The 20,063-nt window shown below is 48.8% G+C and overlaps 2 protein-coding genes and 1 non-coding gene across 10 annotated transcripts in view; 2 read left to right on the top strand and 1 right to left on the bottom strand.

Annotated features, from left to right (window-relative positions):
* The window catches only part of ARMC7 (armadillo repeat containing 7), an 89,080-nt gene that overhangs the window by 12,212 nt on the left and 56,805 nt on the right, over positions 1 to 20,063 (top strand). Inside the window, exon 3 of one of the 8 annotated variants that reach the window (XM_066381197.1) lies at positions 13,166 to 14,616. The exons of 4 other annotated variants lie outside the window; for them this stretch is intronic. In XM_066381197.1, the coding sequence (XP_066237294.1) occupies positions 13,166 to 13,527 (362 nt within the window). In that variant the 3' untranslated portion in view covers positions 13,528 to 14,616. Of the gene's footprint in view, positions 1 to 10,435; positions 10,493 to 12,672; positions 12,839 to 13,165; positions 14,617 to 20,063 lie in introns of those variants that run through there. 3 more of the 8 variants (XM_066381206.1, XM_066381201.1, XM_066381199.1) reach the window with 3 other exon arrangements.
* TRNAF-AAA (transfer RNA phenylalanine (anticodon AAA)) lies at positions 12,525 to 12,600 on the top strand. Its single transcript has one exon. It is a non-coding gene; the product is annotated as a tRNA-Phe (tRNA).
* On the bottom strand, positions 14,729 to 17,209 carry NT5C (5', 3'-nucleotidase, cytosolic). Its single transcript, XM_066381193.1, has 5 exons — positions 16,154 to 17,209; positions 15,686 to 15,786; positions 15,548 to 15,608; positions 15,227 to 15,341; positions 14,729 to 15,103 (listed from the first exon to the last, which is right to left on the bottom strand). Exons 1-5 carry the CDS (start codon positions 16,451 to 16,453, stop codon positions 14,934 to 14,936), a joined length of 747 nt encoding a protein of 248 aa, XP_066237290.1. The 5' UTR covers positions 16,454 to 17,209; the 3' UTR covers positions 14,729 to 14,933.

Raw genomic sequence — 20,063 nt, forward strand, 5'->3', positions numbered from 1 at the left:
CAACCTCCTCTCACACTGAAATCAATCAATTAAAAAAAGATAAAAAGATAAAATAAACTTTTTTTTCCTTCTTTTCCAAGTGAGAGGAGAGGAGATAGAGAGACAGATTCCTGTATGTGCCCTGACCGGGATCCACTGGGCAACCCCTGTCTGGGGCCATGCTCGCAACTGAGCTATTTTTTAGCACCTGAGGTGGAGGCTCCAGGGAACCATCCTCAGTGCCCAGGAGTGATGCGCTGGAACCAATGGAGCCATGGCTGCGGGAAGGGAAGAGATGGGGGGGGGGGGGAGAAGCAGATAATCCCTTCTCATATGTGCCCTGACTGGGAATCAAACCCAGGACATACACACACACACACACACACACACACACACACGGCCAACGTTCTACCACTGAGAGCCAACCAGCCAGGGCAGATAAAATGAATGTTTAAAAAATAAAATAGCCTGACCAGGCAGTGGTGCAGTGGATAGAGCGTTGGACTGGGATGTGGAAGGACCCAGGTTCGAGACCCTGAGGTCGCCAGCTTGAGCGCGGGCTCATCTGGTTTGAGCAAAAGCTCACCAGCTTGGACCCAGGGTCGCTGGCTCCAGCAAGGGGTTACTCAGTCTGCTGAAGGCCCGTGGTCAAGGCACATATGATAAAGCAATCAATGAACTAAGAAGTCGCAATGCACAACGAAAAACTAATGATTGATGCTTCTCATCTGTCTCCATTCCTGTCTGTCTGTCCCTGTCTATCCCTCTGACTCTCTATCTGTCTCTGTAAAAAAATAAAAAATAAAAAAAATAAAAATAAAATAGCCTGACCGGGCGGTGGTGCAGTGGTTAGAGCGTCGGACTGGGATGTGGAGGACCCAGGTTCGAGACCCCAAGGTCACCAGCTTGAGCATGGGCTCATCTAGTTTGAGCAAGGCTCACCAGCTTCAGTCCAAGGTCGCTGGCTCCAGCAAGGGGTTACTTGGTCTGCTGAAGGACCACAGTCAAGGCACATATGAGAAAGCAATCAATGGACAACTAAGGTGTCGCAATGAAAAACTGATTGATGCTTCTCATCTCTCCGTTCCTATCTGTCTGTTCCTATCTATCCCTCTCTCTGACTCTCTGTCTCTGTAAAGAAAAATTTTTAAATAAATTAAAAAAAAATAAAATATAAATATAAAAAGCTCTGCTTAGTAAAAATTATATTATTAAATTATTACAAACCAGGAAAGTGTTACCTCTGAGGGAGATAATGGGATCAGGAAAGGACCTACACAGGCTTCTGGATTGCCAACAGTATTTTAATTCTTGACTTTGGCGCTGGTTACACAGATATTTGCTTTATCACAAGCTCTGTATGTGTCAGCCCTTTTCTGTATGTGTGGTTTGCTGGTAGGGTCCTTTCTCAGCTTCTGGGGCTGTAAACATATCTATTGTGTGTCAGGAGGAAGCCTTAATCACATTATTTAATTCTCTCTGCCCATTTTACTGATGATGAAATCAAAGCTTAGAGAAATATTTGCTTGCTCTGGTCACCTAAATCTTCAGTAGCAGTACTGGGATTCTAACTGGATCTGCCCACAACAGAGCCCTTGGACCATCCTCCATACTCCGGGTTCCCCTGTACATCCTTCTCCCGCTGATCAGTTAGGCTCCTGCAGTCATACATCTTCTGCTTAAGAAACTCTTCAGCCATCCACCTGTGGTAGGATTCCCCTTATAGGAAGGAGGTGATGTTGAGGTTCTCTTCCACTGCCCCCAGGGTGTCCTCACTTGGACCAGGGAAGCCTCTGCCATCCCTCTGTGACTTACAGAGACCAGGTCCCATCCTCTTAATATGTGTGTGTTATTAATTTACATGAGTACATAATTGATACATATGGTATAAAATTCAAAAGGGTATGTAGTGAAAGGTAGCCTTCTCTGTAACTAAACCACTGTTACTAATTTCTTGTGTAGCCTCCCAGAGATAGTTTTGGGATTTAAAATGTGTATATATATATTTATGAATACTTTTCTTGCATGTACTATACATGTAGTAGTATACTATATCTATATTCTGCTTTTTTTTGTTTTTTGTTTTTTTTAGGGGGAGAGACATTGATTTGTTATTCTGTTTATTTATGCATTCATTAGTTTCTTTTTTTTTTTTTTTTTTACAGAGGCAGAGATAGACAGGGACAGACAGACAGGAATGGAGAGAGATGAGAAGCATCAATCATCAGTTTCTTGTTGCGCATTGCGACTTCTTAGTTGTTCATTGATTGCTTTCTCACATGTGCCTTGACCGTGGGCCTTCAGCAGACCGAGTAAACCCCTGCTGGAGCCAGCGACCTTGGGTCCAAGCTGGTGAGCTCTCTGCTCAAGCCAGATGAGCCTGTGCTCAAGCTGGCGACCTCGGGGTCCCGAACCTGGGTCCTTCCGCATCCCAGTCCAACGCTCTATCCACTGCGCCACCACCTGGTCAGGCTGCTTTTTTTCGTTTTAACTTAGCAACTTATCTTGACACACCCACATTGTCAGACCATAAGGAGCCTCTTTCTGTGTAAAGCCACATGGAATTCCATGCTATGGAGGGACTGAAGATTAGCCAGCCTCTTAGGGATGAATGTTAAGCTGGCTTCCATTTTGCTCTCATAAGCAGTATGTAGGTAGATAACCTTATTTGTGTGTCATTCTTACTTTTGGGACTCTATCTGTAGGATAAATTTGTAGAAATAAAATTCATTAGTTTAGTCAAAACTATATTACAAGGTTTTTTGTTTGTTTGTTTGTTGTTTTTTTTACAGAGACAGCGAGAGTCAGAGAGGGATAGATAGGAACAGACAGACAGGAACGCAGAGAGATGAGAAGCATCAACCAGTTTTTCGTTGCAACACCTTAGTTGTTCATTGATTGCTTTCTCATATGTGCCTTGACCGTGGGGCTACAGCAGACCAAGTAACCCCTTGCTCGAGCCAGCAACCTTGAGTCCAAGCTGGTGAGCTTTGCTCAAACCAGATGAGCCCGCGCTCAAGCTGGCGACCTCAGGGTCTCAAACCTGGGTCCTCCACATCCCAGTCCAACACTCTATCCCAGGGGTGGCCAACAGTTTTTGCCCCCAGGCCAGATTAGAAATTTTTTTTTTCACGGACCGGACGAAATATTAAAATTAAAAAATGTTAAATACAAAAACGATTCATTTTAGTAAACAAAATTTTATTATGTAATTTGTTTATGAATAAATGTGAGTGATTTTTTTTTTTTTTGGTATTTTTCTGAAGCTGGAAATGGGGAGAGACAGTCAGACAGACTCCCGCATGCGCCCGACCGGGATCCACCCGGCACGCCCACCAGGGGCGACGCTCTGCCGTGACCAGAGCCACTCTAGCACCTGGGGCAGAGGCCAAGGAGCCATCCCCAGCACCTGGGCCATCTTTGCTCCAATGGAGCCTTGGCTGCGGGAGGGGAAGAGAGAGACAGAGAGGAAGGAGGGGGTGGGGGTGGAGAAGCAAATGGGCGCTTCTCCTATGTACCCTGGCCGGGAATCGAACCCGGGTCCCCCGCACGCCAGGCTGACGCTCTACCACTGAGCCAACCCGCCAGGGCCGAAAAAAATTTTAATATACAATATTATTTTAATAAAAATATTTTTTAATAAAAATATAACTACATACCGTATAAATATCCAAACTGTATCACAATCAATTGAAACAATATTTAATTAATAGAATGAGCTTAAAGGGGTTATGTCACAAATAAAACAATTATTTTGTTTTACAAACAGCCTGGACACGTTTTCAGTTATCAGCTACAGCTATTGTCTATGCTACAATGCCACTTGATTCAGCACACTTGACCACAAAAATAATAAATTGTTTGACCTTGGGTGCACACTGGCAAACTCCGCCTAAAACAGGGATCTCAAACTCGCGGCCCACAGGCCGCATGCGGCCCGCCTAACAATTTTGTGCGGCCCCGCAGACTAATCCACAAAGTTCAAAATATTCCCGCAGGCCACGAGTTTGAGACCCCTGGCCTAAAAGAATGTGGGTTTCACATCACTACTAAACGTCAAACAGTTCATATCAAATACAAATGAGTACAAAAGTTGTAAATCTTTATAATGGAATTTTTTTAAAAAAATAAAGAAGTATCGTGAATCCATTCAACCAATTATTGGAAGTTAACCCTAGATTAGTCACACACGGAATTCTTTTCCACGTATCACTATCTTCTTAAATATCTTGATTTCTAATAATCAAAGACACTTCTGCTTCTGAGTAGCTGAGATTTTAAAGTAGCAGAGAATATTAAAAATTTAATCGTGGGCTGCATAAACTCATTACGCAGGCTGAATGTTGGCCATGCCTGCTCTATCCACTGTGCAACCACCTGGTCAGGCTATATTACAAGGTTTCTAAAGAAGTCTCCCTACATTCCTATCTCTTCCACATTGTCCTCCCCTCAAAATGAACCAGCATTTGACTGTCTCTCCCTGTTTCCAGCTTCAGAAAAATACAAAAAAAAAAAATTTAACCAGCAAATGTCGGCCCTGGATGGTTGGCTGAGTGGTAGAGTGTCAACCTGGCATATGGATAGCCCAGGTTCAATTCCCTGTCAGAGCACACAGAAGAAGCAACCATCTGCTTCTCCACACCTCCCTCTCTCCCTTTCCTTTATCTTTCTTCCTCTCCCACAGCCATGGCTTGGTTGGAGTATGTTGGCCCCATGACTGAGGACAGCTCCATGGCCTCATTTAAGGCACTAAAATAGCTCACTTGCCAAGCAACGGAGCAATAGCTCCAGATAGGCAGAGCATCGCCCCATTAGGGGGCTTGCTAGGTGGATTGTGGTCAGGGTGCATGTCAGAGTCTGTATCTCTGCCTCCCACCTCTCACTTATGAAAAATTAAAAAAAGAAAAATAACTAGCAAATGTCAGTATATATATAGATGTATATAGATGTATATTTGTCCCTCATACCCTTTCTTCTACATAATAGTAGGCTTTTTTATAGTAGCTTTCTTAATATACTCTTCTATTCCTCAAATTTGAAATTTCAGAAAGATTTTCAAGATGCTAAAGTAAAACCCAGGAACAAATAGTCGCAAATGAAGATTTTGACTTCTGATGGGCTGTGGCCAGTCCGGTGTCCCTGGGGTGGGCAGGTCCTCAGATGTAGTAATGTCTTGGGCCGTACTCCATGGATTCACCCAGCCCCCAGGCGGTAGTGCTAAACACTTGTCAGCATGACTTCTTTTTTTTTTTTTTTTTTTTTTTTTTGTATTTTTCTGAAGCTGGAAACAGGGAGAGACAGTCAGACACACTCCTGCATGCACCCGACCGGGATCCACCCGGCACGCCCACCAGGGGCTACGCTCTGCCCACCAGGGGGCGATGCTCTGCCCCTCCGGGGGTCGCTCTGCCGCGACCAGAGCCACTCTAGCGCCTGGGGCAGAGGCCAAGGAGCCATCCCCAGCGCCCAGGCCATCTTTGCTCCAATGGAGCCTTGGCTGCGGGAGGAGAAGAGAGAGACAGAGAGGAAGGAGGGGGGGGTGGAGAAGCAAATGGGCGCTTCTCCTATGTGCCCTGGCCGGGAATCAAACCCGGGTCCCCCGCACGCCAGGCCGACACTCTACCGCTGAGCCAACCGGCCAGGGCCAGCATGACTTCATTTAATCCCTGGGCACCCTTAGACTGTCCTGTCCCTCCCAGTAACAATTCCCTCCTTGCTCTGTGACCGAAGGTCACCAAGCTGGCTTCTTGGAGCTTCTAGCTCAGTTGGTTAGAGCAGTGGTCCCCAACCTTTTATGGGCCACGGACCGGTTTAATGTCAGAAAATATTTTCACGTACTGGCCTTTAGGGTGGGATGGATAAATGCACAAAATAAAATTATGCAACCGGCATAAAAACTGTGGTATTTTTAAACATAATTGTCGAACTTACGAGACAAGCATCAAGAGTGAGTCTTAGACAGATGTAACAGGGAATCTGGTCTTTTTTTTTTTTTTTAATCTGGTCATTTTTAAAAAATAAAACATCGTTCAGACTTAAATATAAATAAAACGGAAATAATGTAAGTTATTTATTCTTTCTCTGCGGACCAGTACCAAATGGCCCAAGGACCGGTACCAGTCCACGGCCCGGGGGTTGGGGGGCACTGGGTTAGTGCATTGTTCCCAAGGCACAGAGGTTGCCGGTTCTTTCCCTGGTCAGGGCACATACAGGAACAGATATTCCTGTCTCTCTCCTGCTTTCTCCTTGCCTCTTTCTAAAATCAATAAAATAAACATTAAAAAAATAAGATTTTAATTGAGGAATACTTAGAAAATAAAAGAATAAAGAAAATTAAAATTACCCGTGATCTTAATACACAGAAATCACCATTGTTAATATTCTGGTATGTTTCCAGCTGGACCTTTTTTTTTTTTTTAGTGAGAGAGAGAGAGACTGGAAGGGAAAGAGATAAGAAGCATCAACTCATAGTAGTTGTGGCACATTAGTTGTTCATTGATTAATTTCTCATACGTGCCTTATGGAGGGGGGCACTACAGCTGAGCCAGTGACCATGGGGTCTTATCTATGATCCCAAGCTCAAGTCTGCGACTTCATGGTTTCAAACCTGGGTCCTCTGCGATCCAGGCCTACTCTCTATCCACTGCGCCACCACCTGGTCAGGGAAGCCTGCCTTTTAAAAATGTATCTATTCAGTGCCTGACCTGTGGTGGCGCAGTGGGATAAAGCGTTGACCTGGAACACTGAGGTCACCTGTTCGATACCCTGGGCTTGCCTGGTCAAGGCACATATGGGAGTTGATGCTTCCTGCTCCTCCCCTTTCTCTCTCTCTCTCTCTCTCTCTCTCTCCTCTCTGAAATTGAATAAATAAAATCTTAAAAGAAAACTAAAAATTTATCTATTCATTTATTTAACAGTTATTTATTGAGTACCTGCTGTATGCCAGCTGAGGATACAAAATATACTGTTCACAAAAATTAGGGGATATTTCAAAATGAATATGAAGCTATAAAATATCCCCCAATTTTTGTGAGCAGTGTAGGAGAACACAAAGCCCCCATTCTCATTGAGTTTATGGGCAACAGCCAATAGATGTGCTGACAAATAACTCTTAAGTATAAAGAAATCAAATCAGGTGAGGGGAGGGCATGATACAGAAAGGGGCCTAATTAGGATGGTCATGTAAGGCTATCGGAAGAGGACCTCTTTATCTTTTCTTAATTTTTTTTTTTTTATTCAGTGAGAGGAGGGGAGACAGAGACAGACTCCCTGCATGCATCCAGACTGCATATGCCGCCACCAGAATCCATCCAGCAAGCCCAGTAGGGGGTGATGCACTGCCCATCTGGATGGAGCACCGCTCCATTGCTCAGCAACTGAGCTCTTCCTAGCCCGAGGCGGAGGCCATGGAGCCATCCTCAGTGCCCGGGGCCAAATCGCTCCAATTGAGCCATGGCTGCAGAAGGGAAAGAGAGAGAGAGAAGTGAGAGGGGGAGAGGGGGAGAAGTAGATGGGTGCCTCATCTCTGTGCCATGACCAGGAATCGAACCTGGGACATCCACATACCGAGCGATGCTCTACCACGGAGCCAATCAGCCAGGGCCCTTCTCTAAATTATTTTATGTGAGAGATAGACAGGAAAGGAGAGATGAGATGCATCAACTCATAGTTGTATCACTTTTAGTTGTTCATTGATTGCTTTTCATACGCACCTTGACGAGGGAGATGGGGCTCCAGCCAAGCCAGTGACCCCTTGCTCAAGCCAGCGTCCTTGAGCTCAAGTGAACAACCATGGTATCATGTTGATGATCCTGTGCTCAAGTCAGCAACCTCAGGTTTTTTTTCGTTTTTGTTTTTAAACGTTTTCTTTTTTTATTCAGTGAGAGGAGGGGAGGCAGAGACATACTCCCACATGCACACCGACCAGGATCCACCCGGCAAGCCCACTAGGGGGCAATGCTCTGCCCATCTGGGACGTTGCTCTGTTGCTCAGCAACCGAGCTTTTCTTGGCGCCTGAGGTAGAAGCCATGGAGCCCTCCTCAGCACCTAGGGCCAACTTGCTCCAATGGAGCCATGGCTGCAGGAGGGAAAGAGAGAGAGAGAGAGAGAGAGAAGTAAGAGGGGGAGGGGTGGAAAAGCAAATGGGCACCTATCCTGTGTGCCCTGACTGGGAATCGAACCTGGGACATTCACACACTGGGCTGACACTCTACCATTGAGCCAACTGGCCAGGGCCAGCCTCAGGATTTTTTTTTTTTTTTTTCTGAAGCTGGAAACGGGGAGAGACAGTCAGACAGACTCCCGCATGCGCCCGACCGGGATCCACCCGGCACGCCCACCAGGGGCTACGCTCTGCCCACCAGGGGGCGATGCTCTGCCCCTCCGGGGCGTCGCTCTGCCGTGACCAGAGCCACTCTAGCGCCTGGGGCAGAGGCCAAGGAGCCATCCCCAGCGCCCGGGCCATCTTTTGCTCCAATGGAGCCTTGGCTGCGGGAGGGGAAGAGAGAGACAGAGAGGAAGGAGGGGGGGGTGGAGAAGCAAATGGGCGCTTCTCCTATGTGCCCTGGCCGGGAATCGAACCCGGGTCCCCTGCACGCCAGGCCGACGCTCTACCACTGAGCCAACCGGCCAGGGCAGCCTCAGGATTTTGAACCTGGGTTCTCAGTATCCCAGGTTGATGCTCTACCCACTGCATGCCACCACCAGTCAGGCTCTTTATCCTTTTTTTTTTTTAATTACAGTTGTATAGTATATACAATGTTATGTCCTTTTTCTCCCTAGCCTTACACTAAATATTCTTTGAAAACATGATTTGTAGAATTGTATAATTTTCTATCATACAATTTACCATAATATCCTTAACCTGTTTGCTATTGTTGTGCATTAGGAAACTCCCAGTTTTTGTGTTGCCTTTTCTACAGCCCTCTGCAGTACCTCATGGCAAGTTCACAGAGGTGCACCCAGGAAGGGAGAACTCAAGCAGCTGTTGTGTTGGTTTCTCATGGGTCCCCTGGCTCCATCTTGGGTGCCTCACCTCAGCTTTCTTACCCTTGGAGCTCTTCTCTTTCCAGCCCTCACTCATCTTTTTACTGCTGAGGGTCACTGCCAGCAAGGCAGAGGGCTTCAAGAGTTCCCTGTGTTTAGGGCCCAGGCAGTTGGTGAGGTCTGGCAGAGCAAGGTACCTGATCCATCCTTGGAGGCTTCCCAGGCCTGCAGATACAGCATAGATGGGGCCTGCTCTCCTAAGGCCTCCTCCTGCCCCCACCCGCTAGCACTTTCCATCTGATTATCCCCTGGCCTTGTCCCGCTCAGGAACTCTGGGTGTAATGACTAGCCAGAGAGTGGCTAGTCTCCATTTTATCATACACTGCACACAAAAATTAGGGGATATTTTATTGCTTCATATTTGTTTTTGAAACATCCCCTAATTTTTGTGAACAGTATACTTTACAGCAGAGGTGAGTCCCATCCCCCACCCAAGTTGAGTCTGCAGTATGGGTAGGCTGGCTCACCACTCTCAGAGCAGAAGAGATGGTGTAGATGTGTCTGAGATGCCAGAGGTCTTCCAGGGCATTTGTACTTGTCCCTGTTCGTAGCTGAGCCTCATATGCCCACAGCAGGATTAGTTGCCCTTGGAGCTTCTAGATGGACCTTTTCTGCGGGAATGGCAAAGGGCTCCCCATCATCTGAGACTTTGAGCGAGTTACTCAACAGCCTTGGCTTCTTCCACTAAAATGGTGTTAATGCTTTAGTTTGTGGGGTTCAGTCATGTTCACGGCATGTGTTCAGTGAGTTTCCACATTTGCACGTGCCTGAGATACAAAGGTAAACTAGAGCGTAGGGCCCTGCCCTATGGTGCCCAGTGACGGGGACAAACAGCAAGTACAGAGGGCAGGCAGCCTGACCCGTGGTGGCGCAGTGGATAAAGCGTCAACCTGGAATGCTGATGTCGCCGGTTCAAAGCCCTGGGCTTGCCTGGTCAGGGCATCTATGGGAGTTGATGCTTCCTGCTCCTCCCCCCTTCTCTCTCTCTCCCCTTTCTCCTCTCTCTAAAAATGAATAAATAAATAAAAATATCGTAAAAAAAAAAAAAGGCGGCAGGCAGTGGGATGAACCAGATTGTGATAACAAGCGCTGAGGAAAGATTGACAGGGAAGGCCTGACAGGGAAGTGTCGCACTGAGAGACCTCTCTGTCAGAGAGTCTTTTCTCTCCTTGTGACTTCAAGAATGCCACTGAGCCCCTTCTCTCCCTCAGATGTGCCCTATGAGCCACAGCCTAGATCCCAAAACTATGGGGTCTCCAGGAGCTGTCCTATGTAGCTCTGCAACCCTTTGCAGTTCAGCCCCTTTTCCCCTGCTCACTGCTTTAAACCCCTTCCAACAAGTATTTGTGGAGCACTGAGGATGTGGTGGGAACAAGACAGCTGAGGTCTTTTTTTTTTTTCTTTTCCAAGTGAGAGGAGGAGAAATAGAAAGACTCCCACATGTGCCCTGATTGGAATCCACCTGGCAACCACCGTCTGGGGCTGATGCTCTGTCCATCTGGGGCCATGCTCGCAACTGAGCTCTTTTTAGCACCTGAGGCAGAGGCTCCACAGAAGCCATCCTCGGTGGCCGGGGCCAAATGCACTCAATCGAGCCATGACTGCGGAAAGAGAGAGAGAGAAAGAGAAAGGTGAGGGGGAGGCATGGAGCAGATGGACGCTTCTCCTGTGTTCCCTGACCAGGAATCAAACCCAGGACATTTACACTCCAGGCCAGCACTCTACCACTGAGCCAACTTTTTTTTTTTTTTAGTGAGAGGCAGGGTGGCAGAGAGACAAGACTCCCTCATGCACCCCAACCAGGATCCACTCGGCAAGCCCCCTACCGGGCGATGCTCTGCCCATCTGGGGCTGCTGCTCTGTTGCTCAGCAACCAAACTATTTTAGTACCCAAGGTAAGGCCATGGAGCCATCCTCAGTGCCTGGGGCCACCTCACTTGAACCATTTGAGCCATGACTGCAGGAGGAAAAGGGTGGGGGAGAAGCAGATGGTTGCTTCTCCTGTGTGCCCTGACCAGGAATCAAACCTGGGACATTCACATGCTGGGCTGATTCTCTGCTACTGAGCCAGTCGGCCAGGCACCCTGAGTTCTTGATCTCAGACAGTCACCTCTTAGTGAGACTTTGCAAGCACTGAGCAAGAAAACTAGTCTGCAAAGATGATTTCTCAGTGTTCTGAGATGAAGAAAATGAAGTGAGATAATGAGGGGAGTCTCCTGGATGTGGTGGAGTGGCTAGTGGGGTGCTCCAAGGAACCGTCACTGGTGAGGAAGCAGTTAAGTACTGGTTACCAGCAATAGGGTGACAGCTTGTGAAGATCTGGGGCCAAAAAGTCCCAAGGGTTGGCTGAGGTTGGTGACTGCCATGAGTGACAAGGAAAGAGAGGACCAGACAAGCTGGTGCAAGGCAGTGAAAACCATGGAAGGGAATTCAGATTTCATTTGAAATGCAGTGGGTGGTTCCTAGAGGCCAAATGGATAAAACCTTTAAAAACCATTTCCCTATAGGATTCAGTTTGACCCAGGTACTGCTAGGGAACGGGCATCAGTGCCAAATCTGGAGAGAATTTTTCCCCTGCAGGAGGAGTGTTCCTGCCAGGGACCCTGTAGGCACCTGTTCTCTCTTGCTGGAGAAGATGTCCTAGTTGCATTTGAGTCTATGGGTAGCCCTCTCTGCTTGTTTCTAGAGAAGCAAGGGAAGTGAGTGGGCTGTGACTCAGGCCTGATTGGACACTGAGGGTCTGTTCCTGCCATATTTTACAGATGAACCAGAGGCCCTTGCTCTGCCTGGAGCAGGAACCTAAGGGTAAGGGTGCTGTGATGGCAAGAAGTTCAGTCTGTGCACAGGAAGTCAGCTTCCTGCATTAGGTAGCCAGTGCAGTGACTACCAGGGCAATGTAGCACCTGTCCCCTTGTTTGAGAGGTCACTAAATCAAGGAGGCAGAGCTCCTAGACATGATGTGAGAAAATGGGACAGGCCGTCTGGCCACACTGCTTGAGCCAGGTGGTGTGCTTCTTTGATCCAAACCACAGGTCTCTCACACTCACCTTTTATCTGTCTCCCAGAATGACAGTAACAGTGATAGGAAAATGACACCTCTTAATAAATTATACTGCATCCATACAATGGTGTATTGCATAGCCATTAAATAATGCCATGATTATAGATTTATTGGCACGAAAGATGTTGACAATACACTGGTAAGTGAAAAAAGCTGGCTTACAAAACAGGAGAGTATCAGATTTTTATTCAATATTTAATAAACACTTAAAAATTATAGAATAAAAAGAAAATGTTAAATGTCTGGGTGGATTAAGATGGTTTATATTTTGACCTCTAATATTTTTAGCTTCATTGAGGTATAACTGACATATAATAAACCATATATGTTTACTGGGCACAGTTTGGTAAGTCTTGACATCATCTTACCTATATTTTTTAAATTCTTTTAAAGCTATATTGTGGGTTGTTGTTTTTTTACTTAAAATAGAAAAACAAGGCCCTGGCCGGTTGGCTCAGCGGTAGAGCATCAGCCCAAAGTGTGGAAGTCCCGGGTTCAATTCCCGGCCAGGGCACACAGGAGAAGCGCCCATCTGCTTCTCCACCCTTCCCCCTCTCCTTTCTCTCTCTCTCTTCTCTTCCCACAGCCAAGGCTCCATTGGAGTAAAGTTGGCCCAGGTGCTGAGGATGGCTGCACAGCCTCCGCCTCAGGCACTAGAATGGCTCTGGTTGCAGTGGAGCAATGCCCCAGATGAGCAGAGCATCACCCCCTGGTGGACATGCTAGGTGGATCCCAGTCGGGTATATGCGGGAATCTGTCTGTCCTCCCCGCCCCCCCCCCCCCCCCCCCCCCCCCCCCGCGTCTCACTTTGGAAAAATACCCAAAAGAAAAGAAAAACAAGGAAAGTATATCAGCCATTGAACCAGCTGAACCAAGAGGGAAGTGCCTACTTCCAAAAGGCTAGGCTGTTACAAGCAGGTAGGGCTGGAGACCAAAGTGGACTGGGGATCACTTGTCTTTGTGCCACTTCTCACAAGCCTGGGCCCTTCCCTGGGAAGCAATGGGCAGAGAGAAGCAGAAAGGGAAGAAGGGAGAAGGCCCAGGGGTGAAGCATCCAGACTTACCTTACTTTCCCCCAGGAGGCCTCTGCAACCTGTGCTCAGACAGGGTCAACAAGGAGCATATCCTGCAGACAGGGGGTATCCCGCTCATCATCAACTGCCTGTCCAGTCCCAACGAAGAGACTGTGCTGTCTGCTGTCACCACAATCATGTACCTGAGCTCACCAGGCTATAACTCCCACCCTGAGCTAACCACCATGCCTGTGGTCCAGTGCATGCTGCGCTTCTCTCTCTCTGCCAACACGAGGCTCCGGAACCTGGCCCAGATCTTCCTGGAAGACTTCTGTTCCCCAAGCCAGGTGGCCGAAGCTCGCTGCCGGCCGGCTCACTCTGCCCTGGGTATCCCGCTGCCAAAGACTGCTGCCCCACAACAGCCTTGATTCAAGTAGACCTCAAGGCCATGGTACTCTTACTGCCAGACATAAGAGTGAAATCCTGGAGGGGGCTTAGGAATCAGGAGCCATATAGTTCTCACTGAGCACATTCCCCCCCAAATGGTGCCTTTTCAGCCATTTTAAAGGTGAGTTTTCTCAGTCTGACAGGTATTTACGCTGTGATAAAAGGCATTAGATGAATTGAGGAAGACAGACTTTGAGACACACAGAGAAAGAAGAGCGCCTTCATAGGCTGGCACTCTCAACCAAGGGAAAGTGAAGGTCCTGCCTCCTAATCCACCTCACAGCCAGGCTTGTACCCTTGTGTGAGAAGCAACCTGGTCCCTAGATCTAGAAGCTTTGCAGAAGACAGTTCTTTCTCCTGAGAACAGCTGGGCCTAGGGCTAAGGAAAACTGCCCAAGCTTGAGGAATTAGGCATTAGCCCTTAACAGAAGTGTCTGGAATAATTTTGAGCAATAGGAATGAGAAACTTGGTTGTTAAAATTATCTGCAGGCTCTGGGAGGCTGGGTGCTGGCCCCATAAGTTCTCCAGGCTGGGCATTGGGCATGGTGGATGTTGGCCTTGATATCTCTATGGCCCAGGATTAACTTTATCCACACAGGCCTGTCTGCCAGGCACAATGTTAGGGCTTTAAAGATGAAGAAGCGGTTCCTGCTCTTGAGTAACGCAGCCCAATGACTGTTAATATGGCCATCAGGCGTTAAGACCAAGGTCATGAGGGTACTGACATCAATATAGGCACAAACTCTTGAGAGCTTTGTCTTCTCCCCACACCCCATGGTACTCACTGGAAAGCTCTGGCCCTCCTTCTCTGCTGGCAGGGTAAAGTGAGGGGGAGTCCCTGCCCTAGGAATCGCGTTTCAGGCTCAGGAGGGCTTCAGGGGTGCATGTAAGAGCAGTACTCAGGGAGACGGAAGACCAGATACTACCATAAAGTGTGTGGCTCATAGTCCACATAATGCTGATCGGCACAGAAACCCATGAAAAGCTGAGGTTCAGGAGTAATGGGATATCCATGAACTCTTATATAACCAAGAAATGGCATTCAGGTGAGTGTTGAGGTGGGGCAGGTTCTGGGGCCACTGGAGATAGAGGAAGGGGAAGGCGCCTTCATCAGCCTCCATTCCCACTGCAGCCCTCGGGCTTCTGCCGCTTTGCTTTCCCAAATAAAGGGCCTGAAAAGAGCAGTCAGCCAAAGTGTTTTATTAAAAGATTCCTGACTGATTTCCCACCATGTTTCCATGCCAGCCATCTTAGGAAGTGCCAGGTAGCTGGCCTCTGAGAGTAGAAGTTACTCTGACTCCCTGCTCCCCAGTGCTGGGGTCATTGCCTTGATACTGCCCTGTCACAGCTCTGCTGGGGCTCCCTGCTGGCCTGCCTTCCCATCCTTCAGCTACTGTCCTCCGCCCTGGTCCCATTGCTCCCTCGTTTGCTGTCTATGATCTCCTTCCAGTTGTCACTCCAGGAGAGCAGCCGTCTCCTTGTGGGGGGCAGGGCCAGGTGCTGGTTGTGGCAGCAGGTGAACAAGATGTGCTCCCAGCTTGGGGTCTCTTCTTGGCCTGGGGGACAGGACATGCGAGAGAGGCAGAGAGCATGCATTCTGCAATCTGGTTATTTTTGCTCCCTCTCCCTAATCCCAGCAAGCCAGATGCCTGGAGGTTGCCAAGGAAAACAGATCCAACCTTGAATGGTGTCCTTGTCATCAATGAGTAGGTCCCCCAAAATCACTGTCTTGTCCCTGGTCAGGATAATGCGCTCCACAAACTGGGGCCCCAGGTGTTTCTCCACCCAACGGTACTGTGAAGGGGGCACAGTTCTGTCAGTAGGGCCTGAGAGGCTCCTGAATTCAGGGCCAGTAAGGAAGTAGGTATGAGTGGGGTCTGTGGTCCTTGACAAATGCAGCACCCTCCCTCCCCACCCCACATTTCCTGTATTTCTGCTGCTTTTTTAAAATCAGGAAGTAGGAAGCTAGGTTTGTCTAGGAGGTGCTGGGGCAGCCGCACCTTCTCAGCCACACAGTGGTCATACTTTATCAGAGGGCTGGTGCAGATGAAGACCTCCGTGCTGCAGGGAAGAGGCTGGTTAGTTAGCATGGTGCCAGCCCTTGCTTTCCACCACCCCTCCCTCCCACCTTTCCTCACTCCTGCAAGGCATTCATCTCCTGCATGGCTTCCAAGGCTCCGGGAATGGGCTCCAAGTCTAGGAAAAAGCGTGGGGCTTCATACACACTGGCAACTTTGTCCTGAAAGATAAATACACATATAGTGTTCCCATCCTGGCTTCTGCCTCAGCATTTCTAGCTCCAACCAGGAATTCAAAGAGGGAAGAGGGGAACTTTTCTTATCCTGGGATGAACTATTCTCAAGTGAGTTTTGCTCATTTTAAACAGGAAGGGGGTATCTCTAGAAATGTAGCAGAGAACATCCTGCCCAAGGGAAGGGCTTCCGACTTGGTGTTCTGTAAGGTCAGAGTTCCCGCTGAGAGGTCCAGCTCCCTGCTACAGGTGACAATGGGATCAGGGTCAAGGATCACCCTCCTAGGCGCCTGTGGGACTGGGCTCCTGTTTCCCAGGGCGGTCCCGCGCTGCGCGCACCACCCCCACTCCCTACCGCCAGATCTGGCCGCAGGGCTCGATACTGCTCCCGGGCGAAGAAGCCACGCCGTTCTTCCAGCGGCACATGCGGCTCCCGGGGGAAGCGGCGGAGGAAGTTCCGCAGGAGGCCGGCCTCGAAGTCGGCCAGCACCCCGTCCATGTCCACCAGCACCCGTACGGGCCGCACACGGCGCGCCGCCATAGCCATCGCGGGAGCGCTGGGACCGGCGAAATCGCGGGCGAGCGGCGCGAGGCGCGCCAGACTGTCGCTTCCGGAGCCGTGGGTAGGCGGGGCCGCGCCAGAGCAAATTTGCATGGGCGCCCGGTGCCGGCCCGCGGGAAGCGCGAGGCCTAACCGGGACGCGGCGCCGGGATGGACTAGGGTCACCTTTCTGTTCTTCGGCTCTAGATGTTACTAGGGGCCAAATGGAGATCCAAAATACTGAGAAGCATCTTCTAACGAGGAACCAAAGCTCCTTAAACCGGTGCAGCTGGCTCTACCTTTCCTAGAATCCATACCTCTAGTCCTTACAATTCGGGGGCGGGGAACGTAGAGACGCGGCGAACCCGGACGGAACAGAGTTCCGGAGAAGGCAGCACAAACCCAAGGTGGGGATCACTGAGACTCCCAGCAACTGACGTCAGTGAATCTGTTGGACAACTGCTTCGAGTGAGTCGAGCTCCTAAGAAACGAATTTACAAAATTCGTTGGAAACCTGGGAGCGTCTACTTAAAACACTTAATCCTACCAGCAAGAGGCGATTTCCATCAGCTCAGGAACTCGGGACTGGCCGCCTTTCTGTGGAACTAACCATTCTGCTCTATAATCGGCAGTTGTTTCCTCCTCTAGAAAATGCTGAACGTGCCTGACCAGGCGGTGGCGGAGTGGATAGGGCGTCGGACTGGGATGCGGATGACCAAGGTTTGAGACCCTGAGGTCACCAGCTTGGACCAGGTCGCTGGCTCCAGCAAGGGGTTACTGGGTCTGCTGAAGGCCGGCGGTCAAGGCACATATGAGAAAGCAATCAGTGAACAACTAAGGTGTCACCCCCTTACTTCCAAACCAATGAAATAAAGGTATTACAAAGCGAAGCCTAGCATCTTGTTCTCAGATGAACTTAAAAAACTCTTAAGCCTCACCTGTGGTGGCGCAGTGGATCAAGCGTCGACCTGGAATGCTTAGGTCGGTGGTTGGAAACCCTGGGCTTTCGGGTCAAGGCCCATATGGGAATTGATGCTTCCTGCTCCTTCCCCTCTTTTCTCTCTCTCTCTCTCATCTCTCCTCTCTAAAATGAATAAATTTTTTAAAAATCTAAAAACAATTTAAAACTTAAAAGAGGTAGAATGTATTGCATAAGCAATAAATCCTGAGAACTTGACTTTTTTCTCCTCCTTCACAACTGGCACAAACTGGATAAAAAATCCAAATTATTCATTCCAGTCATCTTTTTTTTTTTTTTTTTTTTTTTTTTTCATTTTTCCAAAGCTGGAAATGGGGAGGCAGGCAGACAGACTCCCGCAGGCGCCCGTCCAGGATCCACCCAGCATGCCCACCAGGGGGCGATGCTCTGCCCCTCTGGGGGGTCACTCTGTTGCATCCAGAGTCATTCTAGAGCCTGAGGCAGAGGCCACAGAGCCATCCTCAGTGCCTGGGCAATCTCTGCTCCAATGGAGCCTCGGCTGCGGGAGGGGAAGAGAGAGACAGAGAGGAAGGAGAGGGGAAGGGGTGGAGAAGCAGATGGGCGCCTCTCCTGTGTGCCCTGGCCGGGAATCGAACCCTGGACTCCTGCACGCCAGGCCAACTCTCTAGCGCTGAGCCAACCGGCCAGGGCCCCACAGTCATCATTTTAAAGATCACTCAATTCACTTTCTAGACCCTAAGCTTTCTAACTGGAAACATTAACACTAACCTTAGCAAGCATGCTACGTAGAATACCCTAAAATTCTATGTAATTTTGATAGTAGCAAAATGACAGGCAGAAATGTCCTTTCCTCAGAACACCTTATTTTTATTTTATTTTTTTTTTTAGCAGTTGTTTTCTTTTCTGCTGTAACAATTAAGAACCCCCTCCAGCCTAACCAGGTGGTGATGCAGTGGATAGAGCGTTGGACTGGGATGCGGAGAACCCAGGTTCGAGACCCCAAGGTCGCCAGCTTGAGCGCGGGCTCATCTGGTTTGAGCGAGGCTCACCTGCTTGGACCCAAGGTCGCTGGCTCCAGCAAGGGGTTACTCGGTCTGCTGTAGCCCCATGGTCAAGGCACATATGAGAAAGCAATCAATGCACAACTAAGGTGTCACAGCGAAAAACTAATGATTGATGCTTCTCATCTCTCTTTATTCCTGTCTGTCTGTCCCTATCTATCCCTCTCTCTTAAAAAAAAAAAAAAAAATCGGCCTAGCGTGCGGAGGACCTGGGTTCGATTCCCGGCCAGGGCACACAGGAGAAGCGCCCATTTGCTTCTCCACCCCTCCGCCGCGCTTTCCTCTCTGTCTCTCTCTTCCCCTCCCGCAGCCAAGGCTCCATTGGAGCAAAGATGGCCCGGGCGCTGGGGATGGCTCTGTGGCCTCTGCCTCAGGCGCTAGAGTGGCTCTGGTCGCAACATGGCGACGCCCAGGATGGGCAGAGCATCGCCCCCTGGTGGGCAGAGCGTCGCCCCCTGGTGGGCGTGCCGGGTGGATCCCGGTCGGGCGCATGCGGGAGTCTGTCTGACTGTCTCTCCCTGTTTCCAGCTTCAGAAAAATGCAAAAAAAATGCAAAAAAAAAAAAGAACCCCCTCCAGAACACCTTAATTTTGATCAAGCATGTATCTTCATAGGATTAAAGACCTCTAACTCACAAATGACATCTTTCCCAGGAGTCCTACCCTGAGAGAAGGGTGCTTGCTGCTGGTTCCCTACCTCCAAAGTTGTAAAAGAAACCATACCTCAGGCTAGTATGCTTTTACACTATGAGGAAAACTGAACAACCCACAGCCTTTTAAACTCTTCCCAAAGAGATGCCCAGTAGTCCTCTAAATCAGTGGTCCCCAACCCCCGGGCCGCGGACCGGTACCAGTCCATGAGCCATTTGGTACAGGTCCGCAGAGAAAGAATAAATAACTTACATTATTTCCGTTTTATTTATATTTAAGTCTGAACGATGTTTTATTTTTAAAAAATGACCAGATTCCCTCTGTTACATCCGTCTAAGATTCACTCTTGCCACTTGTCTCAATCACGTGATACATTTATCCGTCCCACCCTAAAGGCCGGTCCGTGAAAATATTTTCTGACATTAAACCAGTTCGTGGCCCAAAAAAGGTTGGGGACCACTGCTCTAAATCACAGGAACGGTTTAGAGGTGACCTGGTTCAAAGGTGTCATTCTTATTAAATTATTCATTCATATTGATTTTTTAGAGAAGGGAGAGAAACATCAATTTGTTGTTCCACTTATTCATGGTTCCGTGTGTGTGTGTGTGTGTGTGTGTGTGTGTGTGTGTGTGTGTGTGACAGAGAGATAGACAGACAGATAGGGACAGACAGACAGGAAGGGAGAGAGGTGAGAAGCATCAATTCTTCATTGCGGCTTCTTAGTCTCCTTAATTGTTCAATGATTGCTTTTTCATATGTGCCTTGACCAGGGTGGGGCATGGGGGTCTACAGCAGAGCAAGTGAGCCCTTGCTCAAGCCAATGTGACCTTGGGCTCAAACCAGCGACCTTGGGCTTCAAGCCAGCAACCTTGGAGCTCAAGTCAGCGACCATGGAGGCATGTCTATGATCCCACACTCAATGAATAAACCCCAGTGACCTCTGTGTTTCAAACTTTGATCCTCTGCGTTCCAGTCCAATGCTCTATCCCGTGCCACTGCCTGGTCAGGCTCATTGGTTTATTTTTGTACATGCCCTCATTGATGTTTCAAAGGTGTTACTTTTTAAGTTAGAA

The sequence above is a fragment of the Saccopteryx leptura genome, chromosome 4, assembly GCF_036850995.1.
Source record: "Saccopteryx leptura isolate mSacLep1 chromosome 4, mSacLep1_pri_phased_curated, whole genome shotgun sequence".
In the NCBI taxonomy this organism is placed as follows: Eukaryota; Metazoa; Chordata; class Mammalia; order Chiroptera; family Emballonuridae; genus Saccopteryx; species Saccopteryx leptura.

What these genes read in the sequence shown, in the direction of transcription:
- NT5C (XM_066381193.1), bottom strand. Translation starts at nt 16,453, where the DNA reads ATGCAAATTTGCTCTGGCGCGGCCCCGCCTACCCACGGCTCCGGAAGC. An exon ending in CCCTGCGGCCAGATCTGGCG is followed by an intron (nt 15,787 to 16,153) that starts GTAGGGAGTGGG and finishes TTTATCTTTCAG; the next exon opens with GACAAAGTTGCCAGTGTGTA. An exon ending in GAGATGAATGCCTTGCAGGA is followed by an intron (nt 15,609 to 15,685) that starts GTGAGGAAAGGT and finishes TCTTCCCTGCAG; the next exon opens with CACGGAGGTCTTCATCTGCA.